The sequence below is a fragment of the Oncorhynchus masou genome, chromosome 2 (genome assembly GCF_036934945.1).
Source record: "Oncorhynchus masou masou isolate Uvic2021 chromosome 2, UVic_Omas_1.1, whole genome shotgun sequence".
In the NCBI taxonomy this organism is placed as follows: domain Eukaryota; kingdom Metazoa; phylum Chordata; class Actinopteri; order Salmoniformes; family Salmonidae; genus Oncorhynchus; species Oncorhynchus masou.
This window is the reverse complement of record NC_088213.1, coordinates 1,619,444-1,642,184: the sequence shown is the minus strand read 5'-3', so window position 1 is coordinate 1,642,184 and position 22,741 is coordinate 1,619,444. Positions and strand designations below refer to the sequence as shown.

Here is a 22,741-nt window from a genome sequence, read left to right as displayed (position 1 = left end):
CTAACCAACATCTCGTCTCATTGATTGGACTCCAGGTTAGCTGACCCATGACTCCACGTAGCTTTTGGAGAAGTCATTAGCCTAAGGGTTCACATACTTTTTCTAACCTACACTGTGAATGTTTAAACAATTTATTCAATATAGACAAGAAAAATACAAGAATTTGCGTGTTATTAGTTTAAGCACACTGTGTGTCCTGACGTAGATGGTCAGATCAAATTTTTACCAATTTATGCAGAAATCCAGGTAATTCCAAAGGGTTCACATACTTTTTCTTGCCACTGTATGTGAGAATGCTATTCATTGACTACAGCTCAGCGATCAACACCATAGTGCCCACACAGCTCATCACTAAGCGAAGGACCCTGGGACTAAACACCTCCCTCTGCAACTGGATCAAGGACTTCCTGACGGGCCGCCTCCCATGTGGTAAGGGTAGGTTACAACACATCTGCCACGTCAATACAGGCAACAACATCCCTGCCACGCTGATCCTCAACACGGGGGCCCCTCAGGGTGCATGCTTAGTCCCCTCCTGTATTCCCTGTTCACCCACGACTGTGTGGAAAGCACGACTCCAACACCATTAAGTTTGCTTACGACACAAGTGGTAGGCCTGATCATCGACAAGGATGAAACAGCCTATAAGGAGGAGGTCAGAGACCTGGCAGTGTGGAGCCAGGACAACAACCTCTCCCTCAATGTGAGCAAGACAAGGGAGATGATCGTGGTCTACAGGAAAAGGAGGGCTGAACACACCCCTTTCACATCGACGGCGCTGTAGTGTAGCAGGTTGAGATCTTTAAGTTCCTTGGTGTCCACATCACCAACAAACTTATGGTCCAAACACACTCGTGAAGAGGGCACAACAACACCTTTCCCCCTCAGGAGACTGAAAAGATTTGGCAAGGTTCCCCAGATCCTCAAAACTTCTACAGCTGCACCATCGAGAGCATCCTGACCGATTGCATCATCGCCTGGTATCCGATTGTTTGACGCTACAGAGGGTAGTGTGTATGGCCCAGTACATCACTGGGTCAAAGCTTCCTGTCATCCAGGACCTACAGTGCATTCGAAATGTATTCAGACCCCTTGACTTTTTCCACATTTTGTTAAATTACAAGCCTTTTTCTAAAATGGATTAAATTAAACAATTTCCTCAGCAATCTACACACAACTCCCCATAATGACAAAGCTCAGTTTTTTAGACATGTTTGCTAATTTATTAAAACATACGTATTCATACCTTTGCTATGAGACTAAATTGATCTCAGGTGCATCCTGTTTCCATTGATCATCCTTCAGATCAGTTTCTACAACTTGATTGGAGATCACCTGAGGTAAATTCAATTGATTGGACATGATTTAGAAAGGCACACACCTGTCTACATAAGGTCCCACAGTTAACAGTGAATTTCAGAGCCAAAACCAAGCTATGAGGTCAAAGGAATTGTCCTCCAAGACAGGATTGTGTCGAGGCACAGATCTGGGGAAGGGTACCGAAACAATTATGCAGCATTGAAGGTCCCCAAGAAATCAGTGGCCTCCATCATTATTTAAAAATAATAATAATTCTCCCCAATTCCATGGTTTCCAATTGATAGTTAGTCTTGTCTCATCGCTGCAACTCCCGTACAGAATCAGGAGAGGCGAAGGTCGAGAGCCATGCGTCCTCCGAAACACAACCCAACCTTGCTGCACTGCTTCTTGACACAACGCCCATCCAACCCGGAAGCCAGCTGCACCAATGTGTAGGAGGAAACACTGTACACCTGGCGACCTGATCAGCGTGCACTGCGCCCGGCCCGCACAGGAGTCGCTGGTGCGGGATGAGACAAGGATATCCCTTCCGGCCAAACCCTCCCTAACCCGGACGACGCTGGGCCAATTGCGCTTTTTTTTACTACATGAGTTTTGATGTATTCACTATTATTCCAATTTAGAAAATAGTTTAAAAAAAAAAAAGTTAAAATAAGAAAAACCCTTGAATGAAGAGGTGTTTTAAAACTTTTGACCGGTAGTGTATATTATAAGCAAAATGATGTTCCCCAATGCTGGAAGGGGGGCCTGAGTGAAAAAGTTTGGGAACTCTTGCTGTACCTGATATGCTTATTTCAGTATGCCACTGTATACATGTTCTGAGACGATCCAGACATTGTCTCAAAGACACTGATGTATGGTGCATTTGGTTCTGGGGGAAGAGCGTCCCCGTGTCGCTAAAGCTAGAATCGTTACGATGCCTCAAACTACAACAACCGGCAAACAACTCACATCCGGGCTCCAGTCAATGACGTCGCCGTGGACTTTTACGTCTGTTGATAAAATATCAAGACGTGCCTACAGGGACGTGATGAGGCTTTACAAACATTGCTTCTGCAAGAAGGTAAAGGAAGTAGCTAAGCTAACAGTTTGACATGAATAAGCAGTTCACTTGGAGATGTGCTTTCAAAGAAGCCAGCTACTGTTTTGAAACGTTTGATAATGTTGGTGTTAATTGTCCATACATGGCTGGCTAGCTAGTTACATAAGTTAACTGTTTGTTTTGCACACATTGCCAAGGAAGACCCAAGTGCTCGCAGCTAACGTTAGCTTGCTCTGCATGGCATATAACAACGTTACTGTTATGCTAACGTTAGTTCGCAAGTTACAGTACAGTAGGACCGAAGATACTGCTGGTAGAACTAGCTAACGTTACTAGCTAGCTAGCATCTTTCCTACGGTATGTTTTGGACATTCGACCAAGCTGTAGGTCTGATTTATGAATAAAACATTGTTTTATTGTATCCAACTATTGCACACGTAGGCGTTATACTTTGCCAATGCATCGTGGTCCCAGTCTGATTATGGGAACATCTCTGTTGTTTTCCTGTTTATTTTCCTCTTTAAGGTGTAGCCGTGGTTCAGAAAGAAGACCAGGGAAGGTACAGGAAGTGACGGCCGTGGTTCAGAAAGTTGACCAGGAAAGGTACAGGAAGTGACAGTGCTTCCTTGTTGCCATGGCGTCTGAGCTGCAGGAGGCGATTTGCATGGCCAAGCAGGAGCGTCACAAGAACCTGTTCCTCAACTACAGGTGTGTTTTATTAAGGCATGTTACTATGTGTTAAATGTAAGTTATATGTGCTAGTCTTTATTCAACTGTTCCTCAACTACAGGTGTGTTTTATTAAGGCATGTTACTATGTGTTAAATGTAAGTTATATGTGCTAGCCTTTATTCAACTGTTCCTCAACTACAGGAACCTGAACAACTTTCCGGTTGAGCTGCTGAAAGATGAAGGACTACAGTTTCTACAGAGGCTTTATATGAAGAGGAACTCTCTCACCACGCTGGTACGGACTGGTGGGGTCTCTGGTCCAGAACTCTCTCACCACGCTGGTACGGACTGGTGGGGTCTCTGGTCCAGAACTCTCTCACCACGCTGGTACGGACTGGTGGGGTCTCTGGTCCAGAACTCTCTCACCACGCTGGTACGGGCTGGTGGGGTCTCTGGTCCAGAACTCTCTCACCACGCTGGTACGGATTGGTGGGGTCTCTGGTCCAGAACTCTCTCACCACGCTGGTACTGACTGGTGGGGTCTCTGGTCCAGAACTCTCTCACCACGCTGGTACGGACTGGTGGGGTCTCTGGTCCAGAACTCTCTCACCACGCTGGTACGGACTGGTGGGGTCTCTGGTCCAGAACTCTCTCACCACGCTGGTACGGGCTGGTGGGGTCTCTGGTCCAGAACTCTCTCACCACACTGGTACGGACTGGTGGGGTCTCTGGTCCAGAACTCTCTCACCACACTGGTACGGACTGGTGGGGTCTCTGGTCCAGAACTCTCTCACCACACTGGTACGGACTGGTGGGGTCTCTGGTCCAGAACACTCTCACCACGCTGGTACGGACTGGTGGGGTCTCTGGTCCAGAACTCTCTCACCACGCTGGTACGGACTGGGGGGTCTCTGGTCCAGAACTCTCTCACCACGCTGGTACGGACTGGTGGGGTCTCTGGTCCAGAACTCTCTCACCACGCTGGTACGGACTGGTGGGGTCTCTGGTCCAGAACTCTCTCACCACGCTGGTACGGTTGGTGGGGTCTCTGGTCCAGAACTCTCTCACCACGCTGGTACGGGCTGGTGGGGTCTCTGGTCCAGAACTCTCTCACCACGCTGGTACGGAGTGGTGGGGTCTCTGGTCCAGAACTCTCTCACCACGCTGGTACTGACTGGTGGGGTCTCTGGTCCAGAACTCTCTCACCACGCTGGTACGGCCTGGTGGGGTCTCTGGTCCAGAACTCTCTCACCACGCTGGTACGGCTTGGTGGGGTCTCTGGTCCAGAACTCTCTCACCACGCTGGTACGGTTGGTGGGGTCTCTGGTCCAGAACTCTCTCACCACGCTAGTACGGACTGGTGGGGTCTCTGGTCCAGAACTCTCACCACGCTGGTACAACTGTTTCCGGACTGGTGGGGTCTCTGGTCCAGAACTCTCTCACCACGCTGGTACGGCCTGGTGGGGTCTCTGGTCCAGAACTCTCACCACGCTGGTACGGATTGGTGGGGTCTCTGGTCCAGAACTCTCTCACCACGCTGGTACGGCCTGGTGGGGTCTCTGGTCCAGAACTCTCTCACCACGCTGGTACGGTTGGTGGGGTCTCTGGTCCAGAACTCTCTCACCACGCTAGTACGGACTGGTGGGGTCTCTGGTCCAGAACTCTCACCACGCTGGTACGGACTGGTGGGGTCTCTGGTCCAGAACTCTCTCACCACGCTGGTACGGCCTGGTGGGGTCTCTGGTCCAGAGCTCTCACCACGCTGGTACGGATTGGTGGGGTCTCTGGTCCAGAACTCTCTCACCACGCTGGTACGGTCTGGTGGGGTCTCTGGTCCAGAACTCTCTCACCACGCTGGTACGGTCTGGTGGGGTCTCTGGTCCAGAACTCTCTCACCACGCTGGTACGGACTGGTGGGTTTTCTGGTCCAGAACTCTCACCACGCTGGTACAGACTGGTGGGGTCTCTGGTCCAGAACTCTCTCACCACGCTGGTACGGACTGGTGTGGTCTCTGGTCCAGAACTCTCTCACCACGCTGGTACGGACTGGTGTGGTCTCTGGTCCAGAACTCTCTCACCACGCTGGTACGGTCTGGTGGGGTCTCTGGTCCAGAACTCTCTCACCACGCTGGTACTGACTGGTGGGTTTTCTGGTCCAGAACTCTCACCACGCTAGTACGGACTGGTGGGGTCTCTGGTCCAGAACTCTCTCACCACGCTGGTACGGGCTGGTGGGGTCTCTGGTCCAGGCTGGTACGTAACACCTTGGACCAGAGCTAGGTGTCTGTCCGGCATAGTTTAGATCCAGTATTTATGTGTGGTAACTCTCATTCTGTAGCCTAGCTCTTAGTGATGTCAGTTTTCTATCATTTGCATTGTGGTCTGTGTTCTAAAAAGATGCTTTCTCCCCTTTCTGCAGCCGGATAATCTAGCACAGAAGCTCCCCAACCTAATAGAGCTGTAAGTATAGCAGCTCCCCAACTTAATAGAGCTGTAAGTATAGCAGCTCCCCAACTTAATAGAGCTGTAAGTATAGCAGCTCCCCAACTTAATAGAGCTGTAAGTATAGAAGCTCCCCAACTTAATAGAGCTGTAAGTATAGAAGCTCCCCAACTTAATAGAGCTGTAAGTATAGAAGCTCCCCAACTTAATAGAGCTGTAAGTATAGAAGCTCCCCAACTTAATAGAGCTGTAAGTATAGCAGCTCCCCAACGTAATAGAGCTGTAAGTATAGCAGCTCCCCAACTTAATAGAGCTGTAAGTATAGCAGCTCCCCAACTTAATAGAGCTGTAAGTATAGCAGCTCCCCAACTTAATAGAGCTGTAAGTATAGCAGCTCCCCAACTTAATAGAGCTGTAAGTATAGCAGCTCCCCAACTTAATAGAGCTGTAAGTATAGCAGCTCCCCTATTTAGTAGATCTGTAAGTATAGAAGCTCCCCTATTTAGTAGATCTGTAAGTATAGCAGCTCCCCTGTTTAGTAGAGCTGTAAGTATAGAAGCTCCCCTATTTAGTAGATCTGTAAGTATAGAAGTGCCCCAACTTAATAGAGCTGTAAGTATAGCAGCTCCCCATTTAATAGATCTGTAAGTATAGCAGCTCCCCCATTTAATAGATCTGTAAGTATAGAAGCTCCCCTATTTAGTAGATCTGTAAGTATAGAAGCGCCCCTGTTTAATAGATCTGTAAGTATAGAAGCTCCCCAACTTAATAGAGCTGTAAGTATAGAAGCTCCCCAACTTAATAGAGCTGTAAGTATAGAAGCTCCCCAACTTAATAGAGGTGTAAGTATAGAAGCGCCCCTATTTAGTAGATCTGTAAGTATAAAAGTGCCCCAACTTAATAGAGCTCCAAGTGTATGAAAGACATCGGGCAGGAATGCATAGGAACTGTTGGACCAGCAGTTTGCATGCGTCCACTAGATGGCACTACAGTTACAGATCCATTATGGGAAAGTAATCAACGTTATGGTCTTTCACATGTTTGGTACTTTTTACTTCTTGACACTTGTCAATATTTTAAAGTGTCATTGCTCTTTGTCTCTTCAAGGTATCTGCATTCCAACAATATAACCTGTGTTCCTGAAGGTGATTTCTCAATGATCTTCAGTCATTTAGAAGAGGCTGATACTATTACACTGAGTTACTTACATTCAACACCTTGTCAGTACTACATAGAGCCATGACGACATGGAACTCTATTCTACAGTACTACATAGAGCCATGACTACATGGAACTCTATTCTACAGTACTACATAGAGCCATGACGACATGGAACTCTATTCTACAGTACTACATAGAGCCATGACGACATGGAACTCTATTCCACATCAAGTAACTGATGCAGCAGTAGAATCATATAAAACAATGCACCTTATTGAACAGCAGGGACTGTGAACAACACCAACACAGGCACAGACATGTGCACACAAACACACCAAAACAAAGGCACTATACACACACGTACACACATTTTGGATTTTAGATATGTGGTAGTAGAGGAGTGGTCCAAGGGAACACACTTAATGTGTTGTGAAATGTAGCTGCTGCCTTGACAGGAACGAATGGGGATCCATAATAAACCCCAGGAAGAGTAGCTGCTGCCTTGACAAGAATTAATGGGGATCCATAATAAACCCCAGGAAGAGTAGCTGCTGCCTTGACAGGAACTAATGGGGATCCATAATAAACCCCAGGAAGAGTAGCTGCTGCCTTGACAGGAACTAATGGGGATCCATAATAAACCCCAGGAAGAGTAGCTGCTGCCTTGGCAACAGGAACTAATGGGGATCCATAATAAACCCCAGGAAGAGTAGCTGCTGCCTTGCAGGAACTAATGGGGATCCATAATAAACCCCAGGAAGAGTAGCTGCTGCCTTGGCAACAGGAACTAATGGGGATCCATAATAAACCCCAGGAAGAGTAGCTGCTGCCTTGGCAACAGGAACTAATGGGGATCCATAATAAATACACATACAGGTATTCCAACCAGTGTTGTCATTTGAAGGTTTACACAGTAAACAAACGGTTGTATTGAAGCCAAATATCTGACTGTATAATGTTTTCTGAGTTGCTGATAACCAGTTACCATTGAGGAGGTTCTATCTTATATAGTATGGTAGTGTAAACATCACCTTTTAAGATGCCTGTCCTCAGCTATAGTTAAGCTGTCCTCAGCTATAGTTAAGCTGTCCTCAGCTGTAGGTAAGCTGTCCTCAGCTGTAGGTAAGCTGTCCTCAGCTGTAGGTAAGCTGTCCTCAGCTGTAGGTAACCTGTCCTCAGCTGTAGGTAACCTGTCCTCAGCTATAGGTAACCTGTCCTCAGCTATAGGTAACCTGTCCTCAGCTATAGGTAACCTGTCCTCAGCTATAGGTAACCTGTCCTCAGCTGTAGGTAACCTGTCCTCAGCTGTAGGTGTCCTGTCCTCAGCTATAGGTAACCTGTCCTGTCCTCAGCTATAGGTAACCTGTCCTGTCCTCAGCTATAGGTAACCTGTCCAGGCTGCAGTCTTTAGACCTGAGTGACAACGCTCTGCAAGTCATCTGTCCAGAGATCGGCAGGCTGAGGTCCTTACGACACCTGAGACTGGCCAACAACCAGCTGAAATACCTGCCTCCAGGTAAGACTGACCAACAACCAGCTGAAATACCTGTCTCCAGGTAAGACTGACCAACAACCAGCTGAAATACCTGTCTCCAGGTAAGACTGGCTCACAACCAGCTGAAATACCTGCCTCCAGGTAAGACTGACCAACAACCAGCTGAAATACCTGCCTCCAGGTAAGACTGACCAACAACCAGCTGAAATACCTGCCTCCAGGTAAGACTGACCAACAACCAGCTGAAATACCTGCCTCCAGGTAAGACTGGCCAACAACCAGCTGAAATACCTGTCTCCAGGTAAGACTGACCAACAACCAGCTGAAATACCTGTCTCCAGGTAAGACTGACCAACAACCAGCTGAAATACCTGCCTCCAGGTAAGACTGACCAACAACCAGCTGAAATACCTGCCTCCAGGTAAGACTGACCAACAACCAGCTGAAATACCTGTCTCCAGGTAAGACTGACCAACAACCAGCTGAAATACCTGTCTCCAGGTAAGACTGACCAACAACCAGCTGAAATACCTGTCTCCAGGTAAGACTGACCAACAACCAGCTGAAATACCTGTCTCCAGGTAAGACTGACCAACAACCAGCTGAAATACCTGCCTCCAGGTAAGACTGACCAACAACCAGCTGAAATACCTGTCTCCAGGTAAGACTGACCAACAACCAGCTGAAATACCTGCCTCCAGGTAAGACTGGCTCACAACCAGCTGAAATACCTGCCTCCAGGTAAGACTGGCTCACAACCAGCTGAAATACCTGCCTCCAGGTAAGACTGACCAACAACCAGCTGAAATACCTGTCTCCAGGTAAGACTGGCTCACAACCAGCTGAAATACCTGCCTCCAGGTAAGACTGGCTCACAACCAGCTGAAATACCTGCCTCCAGGTAAGACTGACTCACAACCAGCTGAAATACCTGCCTCCAGGTAAGACTGACCAACAACCAGCTGAAATACCTGCCTCCAGGTAAGACTGACCAACAACCAGCTGAAATACCTGCCTCCAGGTAAGACTGACCAACAACCAGCTGAAATACCTGCCTCCAGGTAAGACTGACCAACAACCAGCTGAAATACCTGTCTCCAGGTAAGACTGACCAACAACCAGCTGAAATACCTGCCTCCAGGTAAGACTGACCAACAACCAGCTGAAATACCTGCCTCCAGGTAAGACTGGCCAACAACCAGCTGAAATACCTGCCTCCAGGTAAGACTGACCAACAACCAGCTGAAATACCTGCCTCCAGGTAAGACTGGCTCACAACCAGCTGAAATACCTGCCTCCAGGTAAGACTGGCCAACAACCAGCTGAAATACCTGCCTCCAGGTAAGACTGACCAACAACCAGCTGAAATACCTGCCTCCAGGTAAGACTGACCCACAACCAGCTGAAATACCTGCCTCCAGGTAAGACTGACCAACAACCAGCTGAAATACCTGCCTCCAGGTAAGACTGACCAACAACCAGCTGAAATACCTGCCTCCAGGTAAGACTGACCAACAACCAGCTGAAATACCTGCCTCCAGGTAAGACTGACCAACAACCAGCTGAAATACCTGCCTCCAGGTAAGACTGACCAACAACCAGCTGAAATACCTGCCTCCAGGTAAGACTGGCCAACAACCAGCTGAAATACCTGCCTCCAGGTAAGACTGACCAACAACCAGCTGAAATACCTGCCTCCAGGTAAGACTGACCAACAACCAGCTGAAATACCTGTCTCCAGGTAAGACTGACCAACAACCAGCTGAAATACCTGTCTCCAGGTAAGACTGACCAACAACCAGCTGAAATACCTGTCTCCAGGTAAGACTGACCAACAACCAGCTGAAATACCTGTCTCCAGGTAAGACTGACCAACAACCAGCTGAAATACCTGTCTCCAGGTAAGATTGACCAACAACCAGCTGAAATACCTGTCTCCAGGTAAGACTGACCAGTGAAGTGGTGTTTTACAGGGTCAGCCATACTAATCATGTTGTATTTGTTACACCTGAAAGAGTCAGTGAAGTGGTGTTTTACAGGGTCAGCCATACTAATCATGTTGTATTTGTTACACCTGAAAGAGTCAGTGAAGTGGTGTTTTACAGGGTCAGTCATACTAATCATGTTGTATTTGTTACACCTGAAAGAGTCAGTGAAGTGGTGTTTTACAGGGTCAGTCATACTAATCATGTTGTATTTGTTACACCTGAAAGAGTCAGTGAAGTGGTGTTTTACAGGGTCAGCCATACTAATCATGTTGTATTTGTTACACCTGAAAGAGTCAGTGAAGTGGTGTTTTACAGGGTCAGCCATACTGATCATGTTGTATTTGTTACACCTGAAAGAGTCAGTGAAGTGGTGTTTTACAGGGTCAGCCATACTCATCATGTTGTATTTGTTACACCTGAAAGAGTCAGTGAAGTGGTGTTTTACAGGGTCAGCCATACTAATCATGTTGTATTTGTTACACCTGAAAGAGTCAGTGAAGTGGTGTTTTACAGGGTCAGCCATACTAATCATGTTGTATTTGTTACACCTGAGTCAGTGAAGTGGTGTTTTACAGGGTCAGCCATACTAATCATGTTGTATTTGTTACATGCGCTGAATACGGCAGGTGTTGTATTACAAGCCCTTAACCAACAATGCTGTTTAAGAAAAATACAAGTTAAGAAAATATTTACTAAATAAACAAATGTAAAAAAAAGAATGAGTAACAATAAAATAAGAAGGCTATATACAGGGGTACCGGTACCGAGTCAGTGTTTTGCGGGGTACAGTTTGAGGTCATTTGCACATGTAGGTAGGGGTAAATTGACTATGCATAGATAATAAACATCTCTGTGTGTCTCTCTGTCTCTCTGTCTGTCTCTCTCTCTGTCTCTCTCTCTGTCTCTGTGTCCTAACTGAGATTGGAGCCCTATGTGACCTCTTTCATTTCTCTCTCACACAGAGATTGGAGCCCTGTGTGACCTAGAGACCCTGGATGTCAGTAGGAATGTGTTGGTGCGTCTCCCAGAGCGGCTGCACCAGTGTCTGTCTCTCCAGTGTCTCACTGCTGACAGGAACAACCTGACCAGCTTCCCCAGACAGCTCTGCCAACTCCACAGCCTCAACGAGCTCAGTATGGCTGCTAACCAACTCACCTCTCTACCCCTAGGTTAGTATGGGGTCAGAGTTCAACACAGCCTCAACCAGCTCAGTATGGCTGCTAACCAACTCACCTCTCTACCCCTAGGTTAGTATGGGGTCAGAGTTCAACACAGCCTCAACGAGCTCAGTATGGCTGCTAACCAACTCACCTCTCTACCCCTAGGTTAGTATGGGGTCAGAGTTCAACACAGCCTCAAAGAGCTCAGTATGGCTGCTAACCAACTCACCTCTACCCTTAGGTTAGTATGGGGTCAGAGTTCAACACAGCCTCAACCAGCTCAGTATGGCTGCTAACCAACTCACCTCTCTACCCCTAGGTTAGTATGGGGTCAGAGGTCACCACAGCCTCAACCAACTCAGTATGGCTGTTGACCAACTCACCTCTCTACCCCTAGGTTAGTATGGGGTCAGAGGTCACCACAGCCTCAACCAACTCAGTATGGCTGTTAGCCAACTCACCTCTCTACCTGTATCACCTCTATCAGAATCCTATTGGACCCTTTATGATTCTCACGTTCCTATTGGATGTTGTATCACCTCTATCAGAATCCTATTGGACCCTTTATGATTCTCACATTCCTATTGGATGTTGTATTGCCTCTATCAGAATCCTATTGGACCCTATATGATTCTCACATTCCTATTGGATGTTGTATCGCCTCTATCAGAATCCTATTGGACCCTTTATGATTCTCACAATCCTATTGGATGTTGTATCGCCTCTATCAGAATCCTATTGGACCCTTTATGATTCTCACATTCCTATTGGATGTTGTATCACCTCATCAGAATCCTATTGGACCCTTTATGATTCTCACATTCCTATTGGATGTTGTATCGCCTCATCAGAATCCTATTGGACCCTATATGATTCTCACATTCCTATTGGTTGTTGTATTGCCTCTATCAGAATCCTATTGGACCCTATATGATTCTCACATTCCTATTGGATGTTGTATTGCCTCTATCAGAATACTATTGGACCCTATATGATTCTCACATTCCTATTGGATGTTGTATCACCTCATCAGAATCCGACTGTTTTCCCTTTTGGAAATCAAAAGTAACCGATTTATATAGTATCCAGTTTTAACAATACAAAACATCCACATACAAACAACAACATACAGACAAACATCCACAACATCACCCCTGTCCAGACCCACCTGCCCACAGCCCTATCTCCAGACAAACATCCACAACATCACCCCTGTCCAGACCCACCTGCCCACAGCCCTATCTCCAGACAAACATCCACAACATCACCCCTGTCCAGACCCACCTGCCCACAGCCCTATCTCCAGACAAACATCCACAACATCACCCCTGTCCAGACCCACCTGCCCACAGCCCTATCTCCAGACAAACATCCACAACATCACCCCTGTCCAGACCCACCTGCCCACAGCCCTATCTCCAGACAAACATCCACAACATCACCCCTGTCCAGACCCACCTGCCCACAGCCCTATCTCCAGACAAACATCCACAACATCACCCCTGTCCAGACCCACCTGCCCACAGCCCTATCTCCAGACAAACATCCACAACATCACCCCTGTCCAGACCCACCTGCCCACAGCCCTATCTCCAGACAAACATCCACAACATCACCCCTGTCCAGACCCACCTGCCCACAGCCCTATCTCCAGACAAACATCCACAACATCACCCCTGTCCAGACCCACCTGCCCACAGCCCTATCTCCAGACAAACATCCACAACATCACCCCTGTCCAGACCCACCTGCCCACAGCCCTATCTCCAGACAAACATCCACAACATCACCCCTGTCCAGACCCACCTGCCCACAGCCCTATCTCCAGACAAACATCCACAACATCACCCCTGTCCAGACCCACCTGCCCACAGCCCTATCTCCAGACAAACATCCACAACATCACCCCTGTCCAGACCCACCTGCCCACAGCCCTATCTCCAGACAAACATCCACAACATCACCCCTGTCCAGACCCACCTGCCCACAGCCCTATCTCCAGACAAACATCCACAACAACACCCCTGTCCAGACCCACCTGCCCACAGCCCTATCTCCAGACAAACATCCACAACATCACCCCTGTCCAGACCCACCTGCCCACAGCCCTATCTCCAGACAAACATCCACAACATCACCCCTGTCCAGACCCACCTGCCCACAGCCCTATCTCCAGACAAACATCCACAACATCACCCCTGTCCAGACCCACCTGCCCACAGCCCTATCTCCAGACAAACATCCACAACATCACCCCTGTCCAGACCCACCTGCCCACAGCCCTATCTCCAGACAAACATCCACAACATCACCCCTGTCCAGACCCACCTGCCCACAGCCCTATCTCCAGACAAACATCCACAACATCACCCCTGTCCAGACCCACCTGCCCACAGCCCTATCTCCAGACAAACATCCACAACATCACCCCTGTCCAGACCCACCTGCCCACAGCCCTATCTCCAGACAAACATCCACAACATCACCCCTGTCCAGACCCACCTGCCCACAGCCCTATCTCCAGACAAACATCCACAACATCACCCCTGTCCAGACCCACCTGCCCACAGCCCTATCTCCAGACAAACATCCACAAGATCACCCCTGTCCAGACCCACCTGCCCACAGCCCTATCTCCAGACAAACATCCACAACATCACCCTGTCCAGACCCACCTGCCCACAGCCCTATCTCCAGACAAACATCCACAACATCACCCCTGTCCAGGCCCACCTGCCCACAGCCCTATCTCCAGACAAACATCCACAACATCACCCCTGTCCAGGCCCACCTGCCCACAGCCCTATCTCCAGACAAACATCCACAACATCACCCCTGTCCAGACCCACCTGCCCACAGCCCTATCTCCAGACAAACATCCACAACATCACCCCTGTCCAGACCCACCTGCCCACAGCCCTATCTCCAGACAAACATCCACAACATCACCCCTGTCCAGACCCACCTGCCCACAGCCCTATCTCCAGACAAACATCCACAACATCACCCCTGTCCAGACCCACCTGCCCACAGCCCTATCTCCAGACAAACATCCACAACATCACCCTGTCCAGACCCACCTGCCCACAGCCCTATCTCCAGACAAACATCCACAACATCACCCCTGTCCAGACCCACCTGCCCACAGCCCTATCTCCAGACAAACATCCACAACATCACCCCTGTCCAGACCCACCTGCCCACAGCCCTATCTCCAGACAAACATCCACAACATCACCCCTGTCCAGACCCACCTGCCCACAGCCCTATCTCCAGACAAACATCCACAACATCACCCCTGTCCAGACCCACCTGCCCACAGCCCTATCTCCAGACAAACATCCACAACATCACCCCTGTCCAGACCCACCTGCCCACAGCCCTATCTCCAGACAAACATCCACAACATCACCCCTGTCCAGACCCACCTGCCCACAGCCCTATCTCCAGACAAACATCCACAACATCACCCCTGTCCAGACCCACCTGCCCACAGCCCTATCTCCAGACAAACATCCACAACATCACCCCTGTCCAGACCCACCTGCCCACAGCCCTATCTCCAGACAAACATCCACAACATCACCCCTGTCCAGACCCACCTGCCCACAGCCCTATCTCCAGACAAACATCCACAACATCACCCCTGTCCAGACCCACCTGCCCACAGCCCTATCTCCAGACAAACATCCACAACATCACCCCTGTCCAGACCCACCTGCCCACAGCCCTATCTCCAGACAAACATCCACAACATCACCCTGTCCAGACCCACCTGCCCACAGCCCTATCTCCAGACAAACATCCACAAGATCACCCCTGTCCAGACCCACCTGCCCACAGCCCTATCTCCAGACAAACATCCACAAGATCACCCCTGTCCAGACCCACCTGCCCACAGCCCTATCTCCAGACAAACATCCACAACATCACCCCTGTCCAGGCCCACCTGCCCACAGCCCTATCTCCAGACAAACATCCACAACATCACCCCTGTCCAGGCCCACCTGCCCACAGCCCTATCTCCAGACAAACATCCACAACATCACCCCTGTCCAGGCCCACCTGCCCACAGCCCTATCTCCAGACAAACATCCACAACATCACCCCTGTCCAGACCCACCTGCCCACAGCCCTATCTCCAGACAAACATCCACAACATCACCCCTGTCCAGACCCACCTGCCCACAGCCCTATCTCCAGACAAACATCCACAACATCACCCCTGTCCAGACCCACCTGCCCACAGCCCTATCTCCAGACAAACATCCACAACATCACCCCTGTCCAGACCCACCTGCCCACAGCCCTATCTCCAGACAAACATCCACAACATCACCCCTGTCCAGACCCACCTGCCCACAGCCCTATCTCCAGACAAACATCCACAACATCACCCCTGTCCAGACCCACCTGCCCACAGCCCTATCTCCAGACAAACATCCACAACATCACCCCTGTCCAGACCCACCTGCCCACAGCCCTATCTCCAGACAAACATCCACATCACCCCTGTCCAGACCCACCTGCTCACACTGTATGTTTTACTGGGCCAGAGCCTAGCTCAGTCATCAGCCAGCCAGCCAGGGAGGTATGGGCGGCCAGCCGGCCAGGAAGGTATGGGCGGCCAGCCTGCCAGGAAGGTATGGGCGGCCAGCCGGCCAGGGAAGGTATGGGCGGCCAGCCCGGCCAGCCAGGGGAGGTATGGGCGGCCAACCCGGCCAGCCAGGGGAGGTATGGGCGGCCAGCCGGCCAGCCAGGGGAGGTATGGGCGGCCAGCCAGGGGAGGTATGGGCGGCCAGCCAGGGGAGGTATGGGCGGCCAGCCAGGGGAGGTATGGGCGGCCAGCCAGGGAGGTATTGGGCGGCCAGCCAGGGAGGTATGGGCAGCCGGCCAGCCAGCCAGGGAGGTATGGGCAGCCCGGCCAGCCAGCCAGTGAGGTATGGGCAGCCGGCCAGCCAGCCAGGGAGGTATGGGCGGCCAGCCAGGGAGGTATGGGCGGCCAGCCAGCCAGGGAGGTATGGGCAGCCGGCCAGCCAGCCAGGGAGGTATGGGCGGCCAGCCTGGGGAGGTATGGGCGGCCAGCCAGGGAGGTATGGGCTGCCAGCCAGGGAGGTATGGGCGGCCAGCCAGCCAGCCAGGGAGGTATGGGCGGCCAGCCAGCCAGCCAGGGATAATATGGGCGGCCAGCCAGCCAGCCAGGGAATATTGGGCGGCCAGCCAGCCAGCCAGGGAGGTATGGGCGGCCAGCCAGCCAGCCAGGGAGGTATGGGCGGCCAGCCAGCCAGCCAGGGAGGTATGGGCGGCCAGCCAGCCAGCCAGGGAGGTATGGGCGGCCAGCCAGCCAGGAGGTATGGGCGGCCAGCCTGCCAGCCAGGGAGGTATGGGCGGCCAGCCAGCCAGCCAGGGAGGTATGGGCGGCCAGCCAGCCAGCCAGGGAGGTATGGGCGGCCAGCCAGCCAGCCAGGGAGGTATGGGCGGCCAGCCAGCCAGCCAGGGAGGTATGGGCGGCCAGCCAGCCAGCCAGGGAGGTATGGGCGGTGCCAGCCAGGGAATATTGGGCGGCCAGCCAGCCAGCCAGGGAGGTATGGGCGGCCAGCCAGCCAGCCAGGGAGGTATGGGCGGCCAGCTGAGCCAGCCAGGGAGGTATGGGCGGCCAGCCAGCCAGCCAGGGAGGTATGGGCGGCCAGCCAGCCAGCCAGGGAGGTATGGGGGCGGTGCCAGCCAGCCAGGGAGGTATGGGCGGCCAGCCAGCCAGCCAGGGAGGTATGGGCGGCCAGCCAGCCAGCCAGGGAGGTATGGCGGCCAGCCAGCCAGCCAGGGAGGTATGGGCGGCCAGCCAGCCAGCCAGGGATAATATGGGCGGCCAGCCAGCCAGCCAGGGAGGTATGGGCGGCCAGCCAGCCAGCCAGGGAGGTATGTGGGCGGCCAGCCAGCCAGCCAGGGAGGTATGGGCGTGCCAGCCAGCCAGCCAGGAGGTTGGCGGCCAGCCAGCCAGCCAGGGATAATATTGGGCGGGCAGCCAGCCAGCCAGGGAGGTACGGGGCGGGCAGCCAGCCAGCCATAATACGGGCGGGCAGCCAGCCAGCCAGGGAGGTGCCTGGCGGGCAGCCAGCCAGCCAGGGGGTGCGGGCGGGGCAGCCAGCCAGCCAGGGAGGTACGGGCGGGCAGCCAGCCAGCCAGGGAGGTCGGGCGGGCAGCCAGCCAGCCAATATTGTACGGGCAGCCAGCCAGCCAGGGAGGACGGGCAGCCAGCCAGCCAGCCAGGAGGTACGGGCAGCCAGCCAGCCAGCCAGGGAGGTCGGGCAGCCAGCCAGCCAGGGAGGTATGGGCAGCCAGCCAGCCAGGGAGGTATGGCCAGCCAGGGAGGTATGGGCAGGGTGCCAGCCAGGGAGGTATGGGCAGCCAGCCAGCCAGGGAGGTATGGCCAGCCAGCCAGCCAGCCAGCCAGCCTGGGAGGTATGGCCAGCCAGCCAGCCAGCCAGGGAGGTATGGCCAGCCAGCCAGCCAGGGAGGTATGGCCAGCCAGCCAGCCAGCCAGGGAGGTATGGCCAGCCAGCCAGGGAGGTATGGCCAGCCAGCCAGCCAGGGAGGTATGGGCAGCCGGCCAGCCAGCCAGGGAGGTATGGGCAGCGGCCAGCCAGCCAGGGAGGTATGGGCAGCCGGCCAGCCAGCCAGGGAGGTATGGGCAGCCGGCCAGCCAGCCAGGGAGGTATGGGCAGCCGGCCAGCCAGCCAGGGATAATATGGGCAGCCGGCCAGCCAGCCAGGGAGGTATGGCCAGCCAGCCAGCCAGGGAGGTATGGCCAGCCAGCCAGGGAGGTATGGCCAGCCAGCCAGCCAGGGAGGTATGGCCAGCCAGCCAGGGAGGTATGGCCAGCCAGCCAGCCAGCCAGGGAGGTATGGCCAGCCAGCCAGCCAGCCAGGGAGGTATGGCCAGCCAGCCAGCCAGCCAGGGAGGTATGGCCAGCCAGCCAGCCAGGGAGGTATGGCCAGCCAGCCAGCCAGCCAGGGAGGTATGGCCAGCCAGCCAGCCAGCCAGGGAGGTATGGGCAGCCAGCCAGCCAGCCAGGGAGGTATGGGCAGCCAGCCAGCCAGGGAGGTATGGGCAGCCGGCCAGCCAGCCAGGGAGGTATGGGCAGCCGGCCAGCCAGCCAGGGAGGTATGGGCAGCCGGCCAGCCAGCCAGGGAGGTATGGCCAGCCAGCCAGGGAGGTATGGCCAGCCAGCCAGGGAGGTATGGGCAGCCAGCCAGCCAGGGAGGTATGGGCAGCCGGCCAGCCAGCCAGGGAGGTATGGGCAGCCGTGCCAGCCAGCCATTGGGAGGTATGGCCAGCCAGCCAGCCAGGGAGGTATGGCCAGCCAGCCAGGGAGGTATGGCCAGCCAGCCAGCCAGGGAGGTATGGCCAGCCAGCCAGGGAGGTATGGCCAGCCAGCCAGCCAGCCAGGGGGTATGGCCAGCCAGCCAGCCAGGGAGGTATGGCCAGCCAGCCAGCCAGCCAGGGAGGTATGGCCAGCCAGCCAGCCAGCCAGGGAGGTATGGCCAGCCAGCCAGCCAGCCTGGGAGGTATGGGCAGCCAGCCAGCCAGCCAGGGAGGTATGGGCAGCCAGCCAGCCAGGGAGGTATGGGCAGCCGGCCAGCCAGCCAGGGAGGTATGGGCAGCCGGCCAGCCAGCCAGGGAGGTATGGGCAGCCGGCCAGCCAGCCATTGGGGGTATGGCCAGCCAGCCAGGGGGTATGGCCAGCCAGCCAGGGAGGTATGGCCAGCCAGCCAGCCAGGGAGGTATGGCCAGCCAGCCAGCCAGGGAGGTATGGCCGGCCAGCCAGCCAGCCAGGAGGTATGGCCGGCCAGCCAGCCAGGGATATATGGCCGGCCAGCCAGCCAGGGAGGTATGGCCGGCCAGCCAGCCAGGGAGGTATGGCCGGCCAGCCAGCCAGGGAGGTATGGCCGGCCAGCCAGCCAGGGAGGTATGGCCGGCCAGCCAGCCAGGAGGTATGGCCGGCCATCCAGCCAGGGAGGTATGGCCGGCCAGCCAGCCAGGGAGGTATTGAGCAGACAGCCAGCCAGGGAGTGAGGTATGGGCAGCCAGCCAGGGAGGCTGTGTGTTTTACTGGGCTAGTCCTAGCTCAGGTGTAGGGGCGCGTGGCTCTCCCATGGCCCTACCATGTGCCACTGTAGTAGTTAGACCAGTGAGGGATTGCAGGTGCCTGTCTGATAGAGGTGCCTGTCTGATAGAGGTGCCTGTCTGATAGAGGTGCCTGTCTGATAATATTGTGGGGGTGCCTGTCTGATAATATTGTGGGGGTGCCTGTCTGATAATATTGTGGGGGTGTCTGATAATATTGTGAGGGTGCCTGTCTGATAATATTGTGAGGGTGCCTGTCTGATAATATTGTGAGGGTGCCTGTCTGATAATATTGTGGGGGTGCCTGTCTGATAATATTGTGAGGGTGCCTGATAATATTGTGAGGGTGCCTGATAATATTGTGAGGGTGCCTGTCTGATAATATTGTGAGGGTGTCTGATAATATTGTGGGGGTGCCTGTCTGATAATATTCTGAGGGTGCCTGTCTGATAATATTGTGGGGGTGCCTGTCTGATAATATTGTGAGGGTGTCTGTCTGATAATATTGTGGGGGTGCCTGTCTGATAATATTGTGGGGGTGCCTGTCTGATAATATTGTGAGGGTGCCTGTCTGATAATATTGTGGGGGTGCCTGTCTGATAATATTGTGAGGGTGCCTGTCTGATAATATTGTGGGGTGCCTGTCTGATAATATTGTGAGGGTGCCTGTCTGATAATATTGTGGGGGTGCCTGTCTGATAATATTGTGGGGTGCCTGTCTGATAATATTGTGAGGGTGCCTGTCTGATAATATTGTGGGGGTGCCTGTCTGATAATATTGTGGGGGTGACTGTCTGATAATATTGTGGGGGTGCCTGTCTGATGGGGGTGACTGTCTGATAATATTGTGGGGGTGCCTGTCTGATGGGGGTGACTGTCTGATCATATTGTGAGGGTGCCTGTCTGATAATATTGTGGGGGTGCATGTCTGATGGGGGTGACTGTCTGATCATATTGTGGGGGTGCCTGTCTGATAATATTGTGGGGGTGCCTGTCTGATAATATTGTGGGGTGCCTGTCTGATGGGGGTGACTGTCTTATCATATTGTGGGGGTGCCTGTCTGATAATATTGTGGGGGTGCCTGTCTGATGGGGGTGACTGTCTGATCATATTGTGGGGGTGCCTGTCTGATCATATTGTGGGGGTGCCTGTCTGATGGGGGTGACTGTCTGATCATATTGTGGGGGTGCCTGTCTGATAATATTGTGGGGGTGCCTGTCTGATAATATTGTGAGGGTGCCTGTCTGATAATATTGTGAGGGTGCCTGTCTGATAATATTGTGAGGGTGCCTGTCTGATAATATTGTGAGGGTGCCTGTCTGATAATATTGTGAGGGTGTCTGATATTGTGGGGGTGCCTGTCTGATAATATTGTGGGGGTGCCTGTCTGATAATATTGTGGGGTGCCTGTCTGATGGGGGTGACTGTCTGATCATATTGTGGGGGTGCCTGTCTGATCATATTGTGGGGGTGCCTGTCTGATGGGGGTGACTGTCTGATCATATTGTGGGGGTGCCTGTCTGATAATATTGTGGGGGTGCCTGTCTGATAATATTGTGAGGGTGCCTGTCTGATAATATTGTGAGGGTGTCTGATAATATTGTGGGGGTGCCTGTCTGATAATATTGTGGGGGTGCCTGTCTGATGGGGGTGACTATCTGATCATATTGTGGGGGTGCCTGTCTGATAATATTGTGGGGGTGTCTGATAATATTGTGAGGGTGCCTGTCTGATGGGGGTGTCTGATAATATTGTGAGGGTGCCTGTCTGATAATATTGTGAGGGTGCCTGTCTGATAATATTGTGGGGGTGACTGATAATATTGTGGGGGTGCCTGTTTGATAATATTGTGGGGGTGCCTGTCTGATAATATTGTGGGGGTGTCTGATAATATTGTGGGGGTGTCTGATAATATTGTGGGGGTGCCTGTCTGATAATATTGTGGGGGTGCCTGTCTGATAATATTGTGGGGGTGCCTGTCTGATAATATTGTGAGGGTGTCTGATAATATTGTGGGGGTGCCTGTCTGATAATATTGTGGGGGTGTCTGATAATATTGTGAGTGTGTCTGATAATATTGTGGGGGTGCCTGTCTGATAATATTGTGGGGGTGCCTGTCTGATAATATTGTGAGGGTGCCTGTCTGATAATATTGTGGGGGTGCCTGTTTGATAATATTGTGGGGGTGCCTGTCTGATAATATTGTGGGGGTGCCTGTCTGATAATATTGTGAGGGTGACTGATCATATTGTGAGGGTGCCTGTCTGAAAATATTGTGGGGTGTCTGATAATATTGTGAGGGTGACTGATCATATTGTGAGGTGCCTGTCTGATAATATTGTGGGGGTGCCTGTCTGATAATATTGTGAGGGTGCCTGTCTGATAATATTGTGGGGGTGCCTGTTTGATAATATTGTGGGGGTGCCTGTCTGATAATATTGTGGGGGTGCCTGTCTGATAATATTGTGGGGTGCCTGTTTGATAATATTGTGGGGGTGCCTGTCTGATAATATTGTGGGGGTGCCTGTCTGATAATATTGTGGGGTGACTGATCATATTGTGAGGGTGCCTGTCTGATCATATTGTGGGGGTGCCTGTCTGATAATATTGTGAGGGTGTCTGATAATATTGTGGGGGTGCCTGATAATATTGTGAGGGTGTCTGATCATATTGTGGGGGTGCCTGTCTGATCATATTGTGGGGGTGCCTGTCTGATCATATTGTGGGGGTGCCTGTCTGATCATATTGTGGGGGTGCCTGTCTGATAATATTGTGGGGGTGCCTGTCTGATCATATTGTGGGGGTGCCTGTCTGATCATATTGTGGGGGTGCCTGTCTGATCATATTGTGGGGGTGCCTGTCTGATAATATTGTGGGGGTGTGTTCCAGATTTGGGTCGTTCCAGAGAGCTGCAGTTTGTGTTTGTTGACAATAACGTCCACCTCAAAGGCCTTCCTTCATACCTGTACAACAAGGTGATTGGCTGCAGTGGTAAGGACAGCCCCTAACCCTTATATCTGTACAAGGTGATTGGCTGCAGCGGATAAGGACAGCCCCTAACCCTTATATCTGTACAAGGTGATTGGCTGCAGCGGATAAGGACAGCCCCTAACCCTTATATCTGTACAAGGTGATTGGCTGCAGCGGATAAGGACAGGGATAAGGACAGCCCCTAACCCTTATATCTGTACAAGGTGATTGGCTGCAGCGGATAAGGACAGCCCCTAACCCTTATATCTGTACAAGGTGATTGGCTGCAGCGGATAAGGACAGGGATAAGGACAGCCCCTAACCCTTATATCTGTACAAGGTGATTGGCTGCAGCGGATAAGGACAG

At 52.4% G+C, this 22,741-nt stretch overlaps 2 protein-coding genes across 2 annotated transcripts in view; both read left to right on the top strand.

The window, feature by feature from the left end:
* LOC135552108 (solute carrier organic anion transporter family member 3A1-like) overlaps positions 1–22,741 on the top strand; it is a 186,034-nt gene that overhangs the window by 117,917 nt on the left and 45,376 nt on the right. The window lies entirely within an intron of this gene.
* LOC135554358 (leucine-rich repeat-containing protein 28-like) overlaps positions 2,391–22,741 on the top strand; it is a 31,253-nt gene continuing 10,902 nt past the window's right edge. Inside the window, exons 1-8 of the mRNA XM_064986627.1 lie at positions 2,391–2,719; positions 2,888–3,070; positions 3,235–3,328; positions 5,453–5,493; positions 6,583–6,620; positions 8,015–8,152; positions 11,082–11,288; positions 22,294–22,379. Of these exons, the coding sequence (XP_064842699.1) occupies positions 2,997–3,070; positions 3,235–3,328; positions 5,453–5,493; positions 6,583–6,620; positions 8,015–8,152; positions 11,082–11,288; positions 22,294–22,379 (678 nt within the window). The 5' untranslated portion in view covers positions 2,391–2,719; positions 2,888–2,996. The remainder of the gene's footprint in view (positions 2,720–2,887; positions 3,071–3,234; positions 3,329–5,452; positions 5,494–6,582; positions 6,621–8,014; positions 8,153–11,081; positions 11,289–22,293; positions 22,380–22,741) is intronic.